This window comes from Mucor velutinosus, assembly GCF_035048745.1.
Source record: "Mucor velutinosus strain NIH1002 chromosome Unknown tig00000093, whole genome shotgun sequence".
NCBI classification, from domain to species: domain Eukaryota; kingdom Fungi; phylum Mucoromycota; class Mucoromycetes; order Mucorales; family Mucoraceae; genus Mucor; species Mucor velutinosus.
In genome coordinates, this window is record NW_027041907.1 from 2,871,004 (window position 1) to 2,887,469 (window position 16,466).

General features: G+C 41.7%; 10 protein-coding genes across 10 annotated transcripts; 7 read left to right on the forward strand and 3 right to left on the reverse strand.

The window, feature by feature from the left end:
• Nucleotides 1-2,182: 2,182 nt before the first annotated feature.
• ATC70_002691 (uncharacterized protein) lies at nt 2,183-4,020 on the forward strand (the record flags this gene model as incomplete). The annotated part of the gene is made up of 3 exons (XM_064822061.1): nt 2,183-2,366; nt 2,414-2,583; nt 2,878-4,020. 3 exons carry the CDS (start codon nt 2,183-2,185, stop codon nt 4,018-4,020), a joined length of 1,497 nt encoding a protein of 498 aa, XP_064681747.1.
• Nucleotides 4,021-4,603: 583 nt separating this feature from the next.
• Nucleotides 4,604-5,266, reverse strand: ATC70_002692 (uncharacterized protein; the record flags this gene model as incomplete). The annotated part of the gene is made up of 1 exon (XM_064822062.1): nt 4,604-5,266. One exon carries the CDS (start codon nt 5,264-5,266, stop codon nt 4,604-4,606), a length of 663 nt encoding a protein of 220 aa, XP_064681748.1.
• A 518-nt stretch (nt 5,267-5,784) lies between these two features.
• MgPP2CL-1 (mgpp2cl-1, protein phosphatase 2C-like protein 1) lies at nt 5,785-6,627 on the reverse strand (the record flags this gene model as incomplete). Its single annotated transcript, XM_064822063.1, has 1 exon — nt 5,785-6,627. The coding sequence occupies one exon, from the start codon at nt 6,625-6,627 to the stop codon at nt 5,785-5,787; it is 843 nt and encodes a 280-aa protein (XP_064681749.1).
• Nucleotides 6,628-7,109: 482 nt separating this feature from the next.
• Nucleotides 7,110-7,762, forward strand: ATC70_002694 (uncharacterized protein; the record flags this gene model as incomplete). Its single annotated transcript, XM_064822064.1, has 2 exons — nt 7,110-7,139; nt 7,211-7,762. The coding sequence occupies 2 exons, from the start codon at nt 7,110-7,112 to the stop codon at nt 7,760-7,762; spliced, it is 582 nt and encodes a 193-aa protein (XP_064681750.1).
• Nucleotides 7,763-8,424: 662 nt separating this feature from the next.
• On the forward strand, nt 8,425-10,051 carry tbp1_1 (TATA-binding protein (TBP); the record flags this gene model as incomplete). The annotated part of the gene is made up of 4 exons (XM_064822065.1): nt 8,425-8,666; nt 8,757-8,900; nt 8,957-9,229; nt 9,298-10,051. 4 exons carry the CDS (start codon nt 8,425-8,427, stop codon nt 10,049-10,051), a joined length of 1,413 nt encoding a protein of 470 aa, XP_064681751.1.
• A 139-nt stretch (nt 10,052-10,190) lies between these two features.
• ATC70_002696 (uncharacterized protein) lies at nt 10,191-10,469 on the forward strand (the record flags this gene model as incomplete). Its single annotated transcript, XM_064822066.1, has 1 exon — nt 10,191-10,469. One exon carries the CDS (start codon nt 10,191-10,193, stop codon nt 10,467-10,469), a length of 279 nt encoding a protein of 92 aa, XP_064681752.1.
• Nucleotides 10,470-10,797: 328 nt separating this feature from the next.
• AVO1 (Component of a membrane-bound complex containing the Tor2p kinase) lies at nt 10,798-11,914 on the forward strand (the record flags this gene model as incomplete). The annotated part of the gene is made up of 3 exons (XM_064822067.1): nt 10,798-10,979; nt 11,037-11,100; nt 11,153-11,914. The coding sequence occupies 3 exons, from the start codon at nt 10,798-10,800 to the stop codon at nt 11,912-11,914; spliced, it is 1,008 nt and encodes a 335-aa protein (XP_064681753.1).
• Nucleotides 11,915-12,033: 119 nt separating this feature from the next.
• On the forward strand, nt 12,034-12,535 carry ATC70_002698 (uncharacterized protein; the record flags this gene model as incomplete). The annotated part of the gene is made up of 4 exons (XM_064822068.1): nt 12,034-12,114; nt 12,217-12,291; nt 12,358-12,400; nt 12,459-12,535. 4 exons carry the CDS (start codon nt 12,034-12,036, stop codon nt 12,533-12,535), a joined length of 276 nt encoding a protein of 91 aa, XP_064681754.1.
• Nucleotides 12,536-12,970: 435 nt separating this feature from the next.
• ATC70_002699 (uncharacterized protein) lies at nt 12,971-14,173 on the forward strand (the record flags this gene model as incomplete). The annotated part of the gene is made up of 6 exons (XM_064822069.1): nt 12,971-13,250; nt 13,311-13,356; nt 13,413-13,507; nt 13,568-13,910; nt 13,971-14,047; nt 14,109-14,173. The coding sequence occupies 6 exons, from the start codon at nt 12,971-12,973 to the stop codon at nt 14,171-14,173; spliced, it is 906 nt and encodes a 301-aa protein (XP_064681755.1).
• A 16-nt stretch (nt 14,174-14,189) lies between these two features.
• Nucleotides 14,190-15,691, reverse strand: ATC70_002700 (uncharacterized protein; the record flags this gene model as incomplete). The annotated part of the gene is made up of 5 exons (XM_064822070.1): nt 14,190-14,972; nt 15,030-15,116; nt 15,173-15,244; nt 15,309-15,416; nt 15,470-15,691. 5 exons carry the CDS (start codon nt 15,689-15,691, stop codon nt 14,190-14,192), a joined length of 1,272 nt encoding a protein of 423 aa, XP_064681756.1.
• Nucleotides 15,692-16,466: the final 775 nt, after the last annotated feature.

The following is a 16,466-nucleotide window of genomic DNA, read 5'->3' on the forward strand; positions in this document are numbered from 1 at the left end:
AAAAATATTATCCCCTGGGCGGAACTATAGAATGTCAAATTCTCTGGATTTGATTTTAACGGTGCCTTTAACGAAATCGTCAATACAATGTATAATCGCATTAGTTTTTTCTTATACACCCCGTGTTGTAAGTTTGTTTTATTGTATAAATGAAGTATGCCGCACATTTTGTTCATCTGTATCAGTCAAACTTTTCCAGTTGGGACTCATAAACGTTTTCCCAGGTGAATCGAGATAACTTTTAATCAATAGAGAGAGAGTTAACCAGCTCTAGAAGTCCCGCTCAAAACATCATGACATGTAGTTTCAGGTAGGACAAGCTACAGTTGTCTTTATTTGGCAGTAACCTTCTTGTTTTCTTCAAAAGCATCAATAATTTACATCAGATGCATTGAATTGGTGTTGCCAGCAGCCAGAAAATATTCAATCTCCGAATTATTCTTTCTTGCATGCCTTGAAGCTTGCGAGCATGATGTCTGACATCTGCCACCCACCATCATCTCTAATATATTTACCAGAAAACTATATAAAAAACGTCGGAGTGACCAATCAGAGATCAGAGACGTAAAAAATTAAAGCACTGAGTACCGTACAAGGCTCGAAAAAACCACCAGCGAAGCTAGCATTGGGGAGGGGGGAAACTTGGTCCCTCTACCAAGAACATAACGCATTTAATTCAACATTTGGTAATGTTGGCCTATAAGGGGGCTTTACCTTAGCGAAGTGAAGGTGCAAAACCATAGCATTCAAGCAGCCAATTCAGCCTTTTATTTCTATTATTATTAAGCCTACCAATAATATAACGCATCAAAATTTGCATGAAATAGTCTTACCAAAATCAATATTCCTTCGACTCGAACTAGCACTTGCACAGGCTGCAGACCTGTTCTTCCTCCAGAAAAGTATGGCTACTAGAGATGTAATTCATACTATGTAAATAAAAGCTATAAAGAAAAAACATAACCAAATTTGACAGCTTTCAAGCCTTCATACCTTGACATGCAGACCTTTCTGAGGCATCAGAATGACGCCAAACAATTGTACTTGAGTAGCAGCAACTTCCTGACACCTTTGCTCAACTTTTTGGGCCAAAAAAAAATATGGTCAAAAATCGACCAAAAGCATGAGGTATCCCTCATGGTTTTCATTGAAAATCAAACGATCGCATTTTTCACCTTGAAAATGAAGACTTTTACTATGGTATATATTGAATCAAAATGTTTCTCTTGATCCAAAGCAACCCCTGAAACCACTTTTATGAGGTTTTCATATGCAAAATATGGCTATCTTCGCAAAAAACCTCATTTCATATTTTATTAAATTGCTCAATAATTTCAGTCAAAACACCTATTACAAGTAGAACCATTGGAAGCGCCTTGAAAAGTACTTCAAGGATATATTACGAAGCGTAGCGTGATCATCACAATTTATATAGTCGAATATCATAGAATAAATTAAAGAAGTCGAAAAAAGACAAAATCTGTCCAATCTTGAATAGAAAAGACAAACTGAGTTTGAATTGATTTAGCGGGCGGCACTGCTGCTGGCTGGCCCCAATGCCTTTCTGTTGATGACAATGATGATTGTGATGCTGATTAAATGGAAATCACGGAATTGAAAGGTCAGTCGCTCAGCTTGAATACCTTTTTTTTTTTGCATTTGTTGAAAATTTTCCCTATAATAGCGGTGTTTTTACAATGATAACTTCTCAAAAAAGTTGCTGTAGATCTTATACAGTACAAATCCTGTATGCGTAGCGAGATTGATGGGCTAGTCTATTATACTGAATATCAAACGTACACACAGCTTAGTTTACAGAGCTCTTGCGCAATTAAATACTTGCTTCACAGGCAGATACTTGGTGTCAGTCGTGAAGCAGTTGTAAAGCAAGTGTACGCTCTTCCAATATTTCAATGTAATGTTAACGAATGTATTTGTACATATTGAATTGCACAATGCTTTGTTTACTTTTTATACAACTTTTTATTGATCATGCTTGTGTGTCTTGTCTTCAGGACATGGTAGGTAACATTTGAATAATGTAAAGATAACTGCTGTCTAATATGTGGCAGTATATCTCTTCATCTGTCAAACAGTTATTGACAACATTAAGGCACCGCAAACTTGTTCTAGATCTGATATATTGATGCCTGACCTGTAAAACCGCTTGAAGTACTCCTTCATGAAAGTTAACGCTGATGCCAAGCGTCCTGTCAAGACTGTTTTTACTTCTGGTATTACATCTGATCTAGCTGCTGTATCTGCTTCTGGCTCAGGTTCTTTTACTACAGCTGTATCTACTCCTAATGGTCCCTCTAGCGCTTCTGATGCTGTTGCTGCCTCCAATGCTAGTTTTGATATTGATAGTGCTGATACGCCCATTGACAAACTTCCCCTCTTTCTGAACTGATAGATAAGGAAGACGAACAAGAAGAAGAGGATGGCGTACGTGATCTGCTCAGAAGACGAATTATGATTCTCAAAGCTATCCTGAGAAATCTCTTGGTGAGGCAAGCTGGCAAGTCTATCACCTATACACAGCTCAAGAAGGAACGTCCCGATATCACGGAAGAAGAGAATCGCGTGTGCATGCTTCTGTGAAACTTATTGCTGCCTTGTATACCCACTAGAGATCATTATAGCTACATTGGCTTCCAGTTGCCATTGTTAGTGTTGGCCAATGATATCTTTTGCTCTGTTGGCTACCACAAGTTTGCCGTGGATCTGTGTCCAATTTCTTCCTGTGGCTCATTACATGCAATGCGTGTGGACGCGGCCTCTCTGTATGCCTTATGTACCAGAGGTGATGATCAAATGGATATCTTCGACTTTCAAGGATTTGTCATAGAAAACGTTGGAATAGCAAGACAATAAAAGGATGTCGCGTTTAATTCTTTTTTCGACATTCGTGCCATCACGCAAGCCTGCAAATCCTTTGGTCTGACATTTGCTCACAACCTCACCATTCTGCCTGGTCTTACCTCTGTCCGTATTTTGGGTACCAAACCAAGTTCTAGAAAGTCAGTTTCCAATGCGAAGAAATCTCTAGATATTGATTGGGATACCGTGAGAGAGCTTCAAACCAGAACTAATCAAGCATTGAAGAAGGACATTGACCAACTGGAAACCGATATCAAGACTGTGTCTGATGAGCTGAAGGCTGCAAACAAGGACCACAAGAAGGAGCAGTATTCTGCAAGGATCAAGGACTTGAAGAAGCAGTGGCACACTGATTATAGCAAACACCAAGAAATCAAAGAGCTGAAGGCTCAAAGATACCAGTTGTTCATCGCCATCAAACAGACCAAGCAACAACTGTCCAACATGAGAACTCGTGCCTTTTTGACAAGGAAAGCCATTGAATATAGAAACAAAGACATCCCTCTTGTATCAAATTACGAGCCTCCTCCTTCTGACCAACATCTCGATTCAATGGTGTTTTCGGGTACTGATAACGGGCTGGCTGTAATGACAGAAACTATTGGCATGAATCTGAACAAATACAAATATCACTTGTCACTGCATAATAGATTCTCTCCTCTCATCCATCTCAATGCTGATGAAGGCAATTTGTCTGATAGTACTGGTACTGCTGCTGGTAACGATGGCAATGGCGTTGATCAAGTTATTACGAACGATGCTATTGACAAGGATGAAATTCGTGATGGCAGTGTTAAATGCGATGGAGATCTCAATGGTGACGATGATGACGCCGGTGCTACTGCTAATGATCGTGGTCAGACAACAACATTTGAACCTCTGCCAGAGTCATACAAGATGCGTGCTGAAGATGTCGACTTTGGTTCTGGCCAATTTGTGAGGCGAAAGATCACTTTGAAAGACAAGAAAGCAACAGAAGAAGGAAAGAAGGTTCAAGAGATTGAGCAGCAATTGCCGAGATCCAGTGTGTTCAGAGCCAAAGAGGTAGAGGATGTCGTGTCAAATCTTGATGCACACAGAAGCAATGGCCCAGCATTGCGAGCGTTCTACCACTCAGAGAAGCAAAAATACTCTCTCTAACAAGGTTGAACACATTGACATGCGTTTCCGTTCTTGTTTCGCTTCACGTGAAAGATCCTTTTGTGCTGGTGTTCGTCCCCAAACGGTTTCTAGCTCGAGAAATTGCTACTCGAATACATTCGAATTTCGCACATTTTTGAATACCAGGGCCATGCAAGCGTGCTACTGATCGTATTTGAACTGCTTCTATTCAAACAAAAGTGTGGGAGGGCAGATCTGCAGTTATGGATCGCTTTGGGAAAGTTTTCATGTGCTCATGGAAAAAAAAAAGGAAATGAGATTTCAGTATATTCAACTTTATTAGAAGGCTTTATGATAGGTCCCTGAATCTTTAACGTTAAGAAACACCCAAAAGTCAACATCAAGTCGGAAGTGCCTGTCAAAAAGGCGCTCCCCTAATCCGGATTGACTATTTTTAGGCATCATTAGTGGAAGAAAAGCCTAAAAAGAAAGATAACCAAGATGGCATCACAAGAAGCATCTAAATGACGCTCAAGAATGGAAGATTTATGATTTACACAACTAGGAAAACCAGCCTAGTTCAATTTTTTTTTTATTTATAACAGACAATAATACACCATACTTAAGCCCAATCCCATTTGATAGGAATACGGCCCAGATTCATATCAGCAATAGCAGCGAAAGCTTTAGGACTGAGATCCACATCACCAGATGAACAGGGAGGACAAGTGTCCACAATTTTGACAGTGATAGATTTACCGTTGGCAGGGTTAGTGACTCTAATGCTCTTTCCACATTGAGGGTTGTGGTTAGGATTAGCGCCATTCTGCATCTGAGGAGCATTCAGGGCAGCTACCATTTCGGAATTGGAGTTTGTTTTGCCACAGGAGCCGAGTCCAACATCGTAGTAAGTTCCGTCACCAGAATACTTGCCGCCACCAGAAGAAGAAGATGTTTGAGCGGCTTTCTTGGTAGTAAGAGTGGTAGTTGTCGATTTCTTGGCAGTGGTAGTACGAGTAGGAGAGGCAGTCTTGGTAGTTTTCTTGGTGGTAGTAGTGGAGGTGCTCGTCTTGCCGCTCTTTGTGGTGGTAGTGGTAGACCATTTGGTGGATGATCTTAATTTCATGGACGATTGAACAGCTCTTTTTGAAGACAAGGAGGATCTATGGCGACGGCCTTGATTTCTATGCTTGTGTTTATGACGACGACGCATTTCATGATTGGACAAGGCAGATGTCAAAGCCAACAAGGCCATAAAGAGAACAATAAAAAACAAAAGCTTCATCTCGGTAGTGAAAGGAAAGAGTGATTTTTATCAAAAAAAAAAAAAATATACTTTTTAATGGATTTAGAATGAGTGAGTTGAAAACATCAAATTGTCAAGGCCTATTTATATGAATGATGGTCCCTTCCCATCTTTGCTCGAGGTACCTTGACTTTTCACATTGTTGTTTAATATAAACAATTATCGTGAAAATGGAAGTGAAGGAAGATGATTAACATGGATATTCTAAATTAAGCAAGTAATCATTGAAAAAAATAAACATTAAGAAGCACAGATCGAGAGGCCTGCCTAGATTCATTCTTTTTTTTCTACTGAATTGTTGTCAATCAGTATGAATACATGCGAGATCATAATATATACAGGTACAGGACAACAGAGAAAAATGGAAGATTACACAAATTAAAAATTTACTTTTATTTAATTATAGCCAAGGAGGACAACGGGCAACCATGCACAAGTGTATCAGCCACAGAATACAGTAACTGACAGGCGTGCGCGTGGGTTTAAGCAACGCTGTATCAGGGCTCTTGATATTCGCCTAGACAATGTTGAGGAAACACACCTCTGGAACCACCTCGTGTCAGGTTGATACCAAGACACCATCCATCGTCATATTCTGTGTACACTTGAACTTGATCTCCAGGCTGGATGTATAGCTCATCATCCAATGTTTGTGTATATGACGAGATGATGGTAAATGTGCCTATAGGAGGTGAGTTCTGCCAGAAATCGTCATCAATGACAGGCGTAGAAGGGCTTTCCACTGAAAGCTCTGTAGTCAGGATGGTTGTGGGCGCTGCGAACGGTGTGATGCCGTTTGTGACCCTCTGTGAATGAAGCGATCGAAGTGTGCTATTCTGGCTCATTGCAGAATTTCTGTACGAGTGCCTGAAATGTTGTTGTGGAGTAGCGGGAGCAGCTGCTGTGTCTATTGGAAGTGGTGATTTTTCTTGGTTTTGATATGAGATACGATGATTTCTGGACCTCCTCTTGCGTAGAATGAGCAGACAAGCCAATCCTAGCAGCATTAGACCGCCTATCACGGAGCCCACAATGATGCCGGCTAATGCACCGTGCGACAAGCCATGCTTGCTGTGTGTATCTGTGATAGTAGTACCAGTAGCAAGTGTAGGCGTGGGCCGTAATGAAGTAGTGGTAGATTTCGGCAAGGGCGAAGAGATAAACGGAGCAGAAGATGACGGATGTACTACATCAACGGAGGGCATGCCGGTGATACTGCCAACAGATGGAACAGAAATGGTGGTTTCGAATGGCACAGCGGTTGATGTGGTTACTGCATTGGATTTAGTTGAAAATGCACTGATGCTCTGGATTGGATTATTCGCAAAAGAGCTGCTCATGCTTTTGAAATTTTAATATTTAGAAGAGCAACATGTACAAGAGGAGAGAAACACGGAGCAAACATCATGCTCTTTCTTTATGATCGTGTCTATGAATAAAAATCCAATATATTAAAAAGTTTCACTGTCAATATCGTGCTTTTTTTTTTTTTTTTTTTTTTTCGAGACATCAGATGGAGGCCCATACTATAATGTCCCCCCCTCCTTGACTTGCCCCCTCTCTTGCTTCCCTTCCATTTTCGGCCAAAATCAGCAGCAACAACACCAACAAAGAACCTCTCCCGCTGATACAACACCCCCTACTACCACACCAAAGACAAGGAAAGTGGCCTTAAAATTTATTTTTAGCCCAATCATTCTGGCCACCATTGGGCCCAGAGGGAAAACAATTTTTTCCATCCCTTTTAAAATTTTGGGCGGAAACGCTTCCCTTTTGTTTCGCTCTTTTTTCCCATAAACAAACAAATACAGCAAGTTGGAAAATGGCTTTACAAAATTCTGATAGAAATCGCGTAAGTACAGGTCTATAATTTGTGGGATTTCATTGTCTGTGTGCGTCATTTGCTGACACTACAAATCACAGATTGATCAAGTCATTCAAAATCTCACAAAGAATTTAAAAGATTTCTCTGAAATTTTATTGAATTCTAGCGAGTTTGCTGGCTCTGAGGCTTCCTCCTCAAATGCTGCTAGCAACGGCTCCGCCGCTTCCGCCTCTTCTGAGAAGCCAAAAAAGAAGAAGGTCGAAAAGGATCCCAATGCCCCCAAGAGAAACTTGAGTAGCTACATGCTCTACTCCCAATCTGTCCGTCCTGACGTCGTCAAGCAGAACCCTTCTGTTCGCCCTGTTGATATTGCAAAGATCATTGGTGAGAAGTGGAACGCTTTGAGTGATAAGGAAAAGCAACCCTTTGTCAAGGCTGCCGAGAAGGAAAAGGCAAGATACGATAAAGAGACAAAGACCTACAAGGCTACCTTGGGGGAGCCTGCTGAATCTACACCAGCCAAGCGTAAGGCTGAACAACCTATTGCTGAGCCCGTTCCCGAGAAGACCGAGAAGAGGGAGAAGAAAAAGTCAAAGAAATCATCCCATGAGTCTAGCGACGGCAAGAAGAAATCCCACAAGAAGAAATAAGTACGTGCAGGTTGACAAAGGAGGGGAAGCTCATGATGGCAATCGTGTAGCAACACCCAAAAAACAAGTAGCGAACATACCAACAAACGTACTCTCTTGCCCTACCCCCCCTTTTTTTTTATTACCATGTTGTACCCTTTTTAAAATTTATCTTATTGAATATATATTGCAGATCAAATTTGATTTCGTTAAAGCCATGCAGTGATTGACTCTTTCAGGGTTTAAATAAGTTTGATGACGGGAAGGGTTGCTCAGAGACGATGTCCCTCACTGACATTTCACTGGGCTGGGCCAACCACGCTAGCAGAGCCACATTTGAGTGAAAGAGGCCAACGTACTACCTGATCATGAGCGCTCGACCGTGTAGGGCTGGCCTGAATTTTTTCAATCCGATTGCTGAGACCGCATTATTACAGCGAAATAAGTGGCCTATACCAACTTTTTGTAATGCCAAAACGCACTGCAATTTTAACGTTGTGTCATGTATTGATGGGTTGATTAGAGAAGAGGTGCTACAATACCAAGGTTGATTGGCTCTCATCTTGTTTGTTGGTTAATACCTTAATAGCAACGGCATGTTTTGTACCGAGTTCAATACCTTTATTTCATATCATGTTGCCGAGATTCTGCAACATGCTCTCTTTCTCTTTTGATTTATAACCATGAGATCAACATCTGCTCCACCAAACTACAACCACAATGATACTATGGCAATACAAAGTGTGGATATCATTGAGCTAGCTCCCGCTGAACAGGGCATGAAATTGTCAGTGGAAAATGAAATCAACAGTAACCATATAGACATGGAGTCAGCACAAGCAACACTAAAAGAAGCAGAACAAGAAGGACAGGAGGAAGACTCGAAAAGAAATGTATCCAATACAAATACATTGTCTAGTATCATGTAAAAAAAATGTCTTTTTTTTTTTTTTTTTTTTTTTTTTTTTTTTTTTGATCCGATGTGTATTTTGTATTGACATGTTTAGCCATGCAGTTGCGTTGTGGCAGGCACAGGCATACTCGCCATTGCACATGCTCTCAGCCAGTCTGGCTGGATAGGTTTGGTTTACCTCATAGCGAGTGCCTGTATGTCACACTTTACGGGCATCATATTGATCAAATGCCTCTATGCAGAAAAGTAGAGTGATTTCCATGGTTGCCTGTTCCTGAAACTGACTAAATAAGGTTGCTTAGATGTCAAGGCGGTGGTAGATTGAAAGATTATGCAGACATTGGGTTTGCTGCTTTTGGCAAATCTGGACAAGTCATTGGATGGGTGTTTTCCCAGGCCTTCTTGTTCTTGACACCTACCATTTATATGATATTAGCAAGTGAGAATATCTCTGATATACTAGCACAGAATGGATTTATATGGTTAGGAAGAACAGCGTGTATTTGGCTTATTGCTATTATCATTGGTGTACCGTTTATATTGGTAAGGAACATGAAGGATGTTTCATTTCTAAGGTAAATAAAGGCATTTGCATAAACAACGTAGAATTCATGCTCACACACACACACATATAATACAATAGTACCTTTGCTTCACTGTGCACCGTATGTCTATTACTGGTCGTATGCGTGGTCTCCATGTCCTCTGACTATACGGAAAAGATCCACACTGTGCACCACGACATGGCTATACCCAAAAACATTCCAATTGCATTTAGTACATTTAGTTTTTCCTATTGCGGGCATGTCATATATCCTCATCTAGAAGCATCGATGATCACGCCCAAGCGATGGTCCAAGGTGCTGCTGGTATCGACCTGTGTGATTAGCATCATGTACTTTACAATGGGCCTTGTATGCTACCTCGTCTTTGGAGATCATGTTCAATCACCCATCTACAAGAGCCTGCCTGTAGGATCATCACAGAACATTGCCATGTTTGTCATTACAGTCCATGTTATTCTCGTCATTCCGTTCTATCTGTATGTGTTTACAACGAGGATCGAGTCATGGCTCAAAATAGAAAAGCAGCAGGAGAATGCGACTAGCAAAATCATGCGAACTTCGCTACGTATTGGCCAGGTTGTTGTTTGTGGGATTCTCGCCATGTTTATACCGTATTTCTCTGACTTCATGGCATTGGTTGGAACTATCTTATCAGATACCTTATCTTTCGTGTTACCTTCCATATTCTGGTTAAAATTGAACTGGTATCGTAGCCACAAGACAGACTATGAAGCCATTGTTTGTTTCATAGTCGCTATGGTAGGTGTCTTTTGTGCCACTTTCGGAACCATTGATGCAGCTAAACAGCTCTACCACGATTATGTAAGGTAGAAACAATTGTGTGAGAATATCATAATATGTGTTAATATGGCAAGAATAAAAGATAAGATAAAGCTATAAAAATGGGCGCTTTTGGGATGAATTGGATTGCTTGCATTAATCTTCTTTCTTTTACTTTTTCCATTACAAAATGACTTTTCCCACTGCCATCAACTTACAAAAGACTGTTCAACAAGACGCTGCTCTTATTCAAAAGGTACTCCAACAGATCAGACCTGAGTTGATCAAGGCTGCATCTGCCACTACTCCAAAGGCTGCTGTCTCGGCTTCCTCATCCCGATGGGGCAGCATTGAAAACAAGAACATTGCCATGAATCAAAATCCTGCTGTTGTATTTGACTCCTTGTTGCAGAAATCTGCCTCTATCACTTGCAAAGAACGCAATCGCTTTGACGATGCCATCATGTAAATATTAAAAAATTAATAAATAAATCAAACATTGCCATGGTGATATATGACATGAATCCCATTGATGTGGGATTTTTTTGAGTGTCCTCCTTTTGAACCTTATGATTGGTACCACATTTGATCCTATTGTGTAGGCCACTTCACCCCCCCCCTTTTCTATTCACCTGACAGCCCGGCTGATATGCAATAGGGTATTCAACATTTCCGACCAATGCCGCTCATCACTATTGCCCAGTATAAAGCATAAATGAATAGGAGAAAGTAGCTCTGTTTCCTTTTTTTTTTTTTTTTTTTTTTTTTTTTTTTTTTTGTTACATCAACAGCAAAATATGATAACGTCTGCTATATACTTTTGTGTTAAATTAGGTCTTTTGCAGTTATATCCTGCATATATCTGCTACAAGGCCATTAAAGTCAACAATCAACAAGAATTCGGGTCTCTATTGACCTTTTGGATTGTCTCCATCACCTATCTGTCCATCGAGTACTTTTCGGATATATTCTTGTTCTGGTAGCTTACAAGCATCAAGGGCTTGATATGACAGTGGACTAAAATGCGCATGAATAGGATTCCATTTTACACAGAATGCAAGCTAGTGATTGTGTTATGGCTCATCTTACCTCAGACTCAGGTAGTTTGCATGCGCAGTGCCAGTTATCTGGTAGTCTAACATTTCTCAACAGGGAACCTCTGTGTTTTACACAAGATATCTTGACCCTTTCTTGCATGCGCATGAAGAGCACATTGACAATGCACTGCTGGAAATCCAAGCCAAGCTGAAAGAGACGATTGTGCTGTATGGAAAACAGCTGATTGAGAGCGTAAAGAGGCTCATCACGGATGCCGTCTTCAAAAGCCATGAAGGCGAGCAAGAAACAACGCACAGCTTATCTGCTGAGCAGACCAGCAAGCCTGTGGAGCCAAGAGAAACTGCAATTGATAATGGAACTGGAGGCTATATCATCAATCCATACAATTTGTTCTCTACATTGATTACGACTGCAGCCAATAGATACCAACAACAATACAACAACAAACAAGATACCCCTTCTTCTTCTTCATCATTGCCATCGTTGCCATCATCCTCATCAGCAACAACAGCAACAGCAACAGCATCATCATCATCTACACCACAAACAGCACCACTTGTTAAAATTGAGGCACCAACTCCTATCGTGAGTAGTGGTACTACCGTAACCAGTGCTACGACTGCGGCAGAGGACAGCAAACTGGATCGTACTGATAGTCATGACTCGTTGCAATCGTATGTCAACATCAAGGATGGTAGCAGTGCCAACACAACACCAGATTTGCAGAACACTAAGCCTGCTACTACGGAGTCATCTGCAGCTACTTGGGGCGGTTATCTTTCTAGTTGGGTCAAGAAGCCTTCTTCTTCCTCGTCCATTCCTACAGTCATTACTGAAGATAAGAAACACAACTAAATAAAGGTGTTGCTGCTATATAATAATGTAGTGGCACCGGGATTTGGATTTTTCAACTAGGGTGTGGGGTTGCCTATTTGCTTCCCTCTTTCTTTCTGCTAATTTATACAACATTGAACATGAGTGCAGTGACCAAGGGCGGTAAAAATTTGTTTCAATTATTACGTACTCTTCCTAATGAAGGTGTTGGAAGCAGAATTGTAAGTGGGTTTTTTTTGGGGGGGAGGAGGAGGAGGAGGAGGAGACATGAATCTATGATTTGTGTAATTTTCAAGAGACTGATGACCTGAATGGGATCATAGGTTCCAAATAAGTTTGTCAACAATCCTACGCTAAAGAACAGCTACTATGAAGTGACCAAAGTGAATTTGAAGGAGGTTAGACATGGAGAGCATAGCAACATTATGAACAACAGTGTCATTGACACATATTTCATGTATTAGGAGGGCAAAAACGGCCGAGCTTGGGGTGTCCAAGTCATGAAAGGTAAACAGCTATTCATTCGATTGGTGCATTTTATCAGAAACTAAAGCAACAAATCCAGGACACACTATGCTGGACGGTAGACCAGTAGAAATCAAAGGCGGTCTCAAGTACAAATGGAAGCCATTCGATGCATAAATCAGCTCTATTAGAACAATCTCGACTTTTGTAGACCTCTGCAGAAATAAAGAATACCTCCCGCTTGAACGATACTTACGCTTGATTTCAATGAAATGTGGGTCTTATGTCTCAAACCATTATTCCGAGAAAACTAGGCTGCTTTATAGCCATGACAAAGCGATTCATGGATGCTACCAATCACAATGGCACTTACGAATAAGAGGCGAGCCGACAGACTGCGTTGACACGATGGCTTGGAGTAATTTGCATGAAAGGAAAGCTTTTTCATGCAGCATTCCAGTGTGACAGATACGAGTGTGTGAATATATCTGATGTGACCGGATCAAACAATCTCTTTGTTTGTGATGTGTGTTATGATGTATTTAACGTGGACTAGTAGTTCTCAACTTTGCTCTTTTTCTTTTGCTTTTCCACCTTTCAAAAGTGACAAACATGCTGTCCAGATTTGCGCAATCACAGCGTTTTCTTTTACCTGTTGTTGCGACAAGAACAGCAGCAACAATCCCCAGAATATTCCATACACAAGGCGCGGATGCCTCTGCCAACAAGGCATACAAAGATGACCCCAACACAACAACAACCAACCCAAAGCAAGCAGGCGGAAACGAGTTTTTTGAAAACCTGATCTATGGAAACAAAATCCTCAGAGCAATTGATGGTGAAACGCATTCGAAAAAGTTGGCCAGAGGAAAGTATGTGCATGAGCTTCAGAGTAAGTCTTGACTATCATTTGCATGAGAATCGAGGTGTTAACTCGTCTTGTATGATGTAGTTCACAAAGTGAAGCCGGGGAAAATTGGCGAGTACAAGGCATTAATGTAGGTAGAGCAACGCACTGCTTTTCTCGAGCCCATCTCTCATCCGATATCTGCAGATCCAATCATCTCCCAAAGGTTGCAAATGATCCCTCGAACGATGTTCATTTATGCGGTAGTTGGTCTGTTGAGATTGGACAGCAGGACACATTTGGTAGATGTCGCAGCTTTACTCATCCATGTAGCTCGTAAGCTAATACATGCATACATATAGTTCACATTTGGGAATACAAAGGCTATCCTGGGCATAAACACACCTCAGAGAGATTGGAGAGCAATCCTGAGCATATCGCCTTCATGGAGAAACTGGGCCCACTGTTAGTGTCTCGTGAAAATGGCATTATGCTTGAATTCGATTTTTGGCAAACATCGCCTCCAAAAGTAACCAACGGCATTTTCGAGCTTCGCAAGTATGTATTGAAGCCAGGTAGGTTGCTGGAATGGGAAATGTATTGGCGCAAGGGTCTCGAGTGCAGAAGACAGTTCTGTGAGCCTGTGGGCGCTTGGTTCACTCAACTGGGCGAACTGAATACCGTATATCACATGTGGACATACCCGTAATGTATCAAGCCATGTTAAGGTTGCTAATGCTGTTGGCTAATTTGGGCTATGTGTAGTGATTTGCAAACGCGAAAGACGACAAGAGAAGATGCGTGGAATACAGAGGGTTGGGCTGAAACTGTGTACAAGACAGGTGAGTGCAGTGTATAGCCACATGGTCTGCTACGTTTGACTCATCGAATGACAACAACTAGTTCGCTTGGTGGACAACATGCAATCATTCATCATGAAGCCTCTGCCCTATAGTCCTTTGCGATAAGTCCATTTTATTAGTATTAAACTTTTGAGAAACACAACGTGGCATTTGTACCACCAAATCCAAAACTGTTTGTAATGGCAGCTCTTACTAGCTTCTCTTGAGGCACGAGCGGGACATAGTTCAAGTTGAATTCCTCGTTGGCAGGTTGATGCAAGTTGAGTGTTGGAGGGATCACATCGTTGTGTACAGACAAGATGGAAAAAATGGCTTCCACAGCACCAGCAGCGCCTAGTAAATGGCCTGTGGCTCCCTTGGTAGAGGATACATTGATGCTGTCCCAGTGACCATCAAACACCGTTTTAATAGCTCTGTTTTCAGCAACGTCTCCTGCCGGTGTGCTGGTGGCATGTGCATTTACATAGTCAATGTCTGCGGGTGAAAGCCCGGCTACTTGCAATGCACGTCGCATGGATCGCACAGCACCCTGTCCATGCTCTGGGGGTGAAGTCATATGATGGGCATCACCAGAAAGACCATAACCCTTGAGTTCTGCATATATTTTGGCTCCTCTCTTTTTAGCGTGCTCGTATTCCTCTAACACAACGACACCTGATCCTTCTCCCATGACAAATCCAGATCGATCCTTGTCAAAGGGCCGTGATGCCTCTGTTGGCTTGTCGTCATATTGCGATGCTAATGATTTGGCTCTGGCAAAACCTGCAATGGCTAATGGGTGCACAGACGCCTCGGTGCCACCGGCAATCATGACATCTGCATCCCCATACTGAATGAATCGCATAGCGTCTCCAATAGCGTGGGCGCCTGTTGTGCAAGCGGTGGATACTGCGTGATTGGGTCCCTTTGAGTGGATATCAGTTTTTACGCAGCTATTGGCCATTTGTCATGTACAACTTACTTGGAATCCGTACTTCATGGTGAGATGGCCTGCTGCCATGTTGATCAATATTCTAGGAACAAACATGGGCGACACTTTTCTGTAACCCTATCCATAAGCTGTGAGCCACTTGATGTCATGCCAATTCGTGAGTAGACTTTTACGCCTGATGAATAAGCAGCTGAAGTGTCTACGATATCTTCCAAACTTCCCATACCAGAACCAATGCATACACCCTACTCGTTGTGATGTGATTGTGAGCTAGATGTACATTCTATCCATTTCCCATTGTTTACATACAGTTCTCTCTTTATCTAAATCAGTCTCTGGAATCCACTGAGCATCATTGATAGCTTGACGAGCTGCTGCGATCGCATAATGAGAAAACTTGGCCATGGTTCTATCATCCTAGTTTTGCTAAAATCAGTCGTCGGATGGCTTGCTCAAGTTCTCATCCTTACGCCTTTATCCAGCCATTCGCTTGCTGTAAACTTGCCATTTTCAAAACTGCCTTGAGGTACTTCGGCTGCGATTCGCACTGGTAATTTCTCAAAGCCCTCGCGCTCAGCTAATGATATAATACCACATTGACTATCCAACAGGTTTTTCCATGCCGCCTTTACGCCTACACCTAATGGGCTGACGAGGCCCAAACCTGTAACGACTACTCTGCGTTGTGCCATTGTGAAATGAAATGATGAGAAAAAAAGACGAGAGAAACTTTTAAGGCTTTCACCCCCCCGCCTTTTTGTCAACGGAGATCGATCCATGGTGAATGGGATATTGTGGGCTCGATTTAAGAGGTTGAATTTTATGGTAATTCAGAGAAGATATTATAACACGTTCTTCGATTGAAGGCAACACCTTTGCGCTTTTGAGTGCTATGATTGTCAAATGGATGCAAGGATTTGAGTATGGTGATCTTTCATTGCATGAACGAGTCAGACACTCAACATCCCGTTCAATAGAGCAGCTTTTTCTCTGGCCCATGTGGATGCGAGAAATTGGAGATAGGGCATTCGCTGTTCATTTCGCATACTTCAAACAGACATACTAATAAGCGCATTGGCTGTAGTAGTAGCCAAGATGCTCGCCGGCCGAGAAACAATGGCTTTTCTAATCGCCAACATTTCGAGCATGAATAAAACACTCGTATCAACACATACGCACCAACATGATAGCCATGCACCATAAAATCATTGTATCACCAGCAACATAGAGCATCAAAATTTGCATGAATCAACTTTGCCAAAAATCAATATGCCTCCTATTCGAATTAAAAATTGCTCAAGCTACAGAACTGCCTTTCCAGTAAATTGCAGCTACCAAAGATGTGATTTATGCCGTGCAAATAAACTCTATAAAGCAATACATAACCAAATTTGACCACTTTCAAGCCTCCATACCCTGACAGGTAGACCTTTATGAGCCATCGGAATGACGCCATACAATTGCACT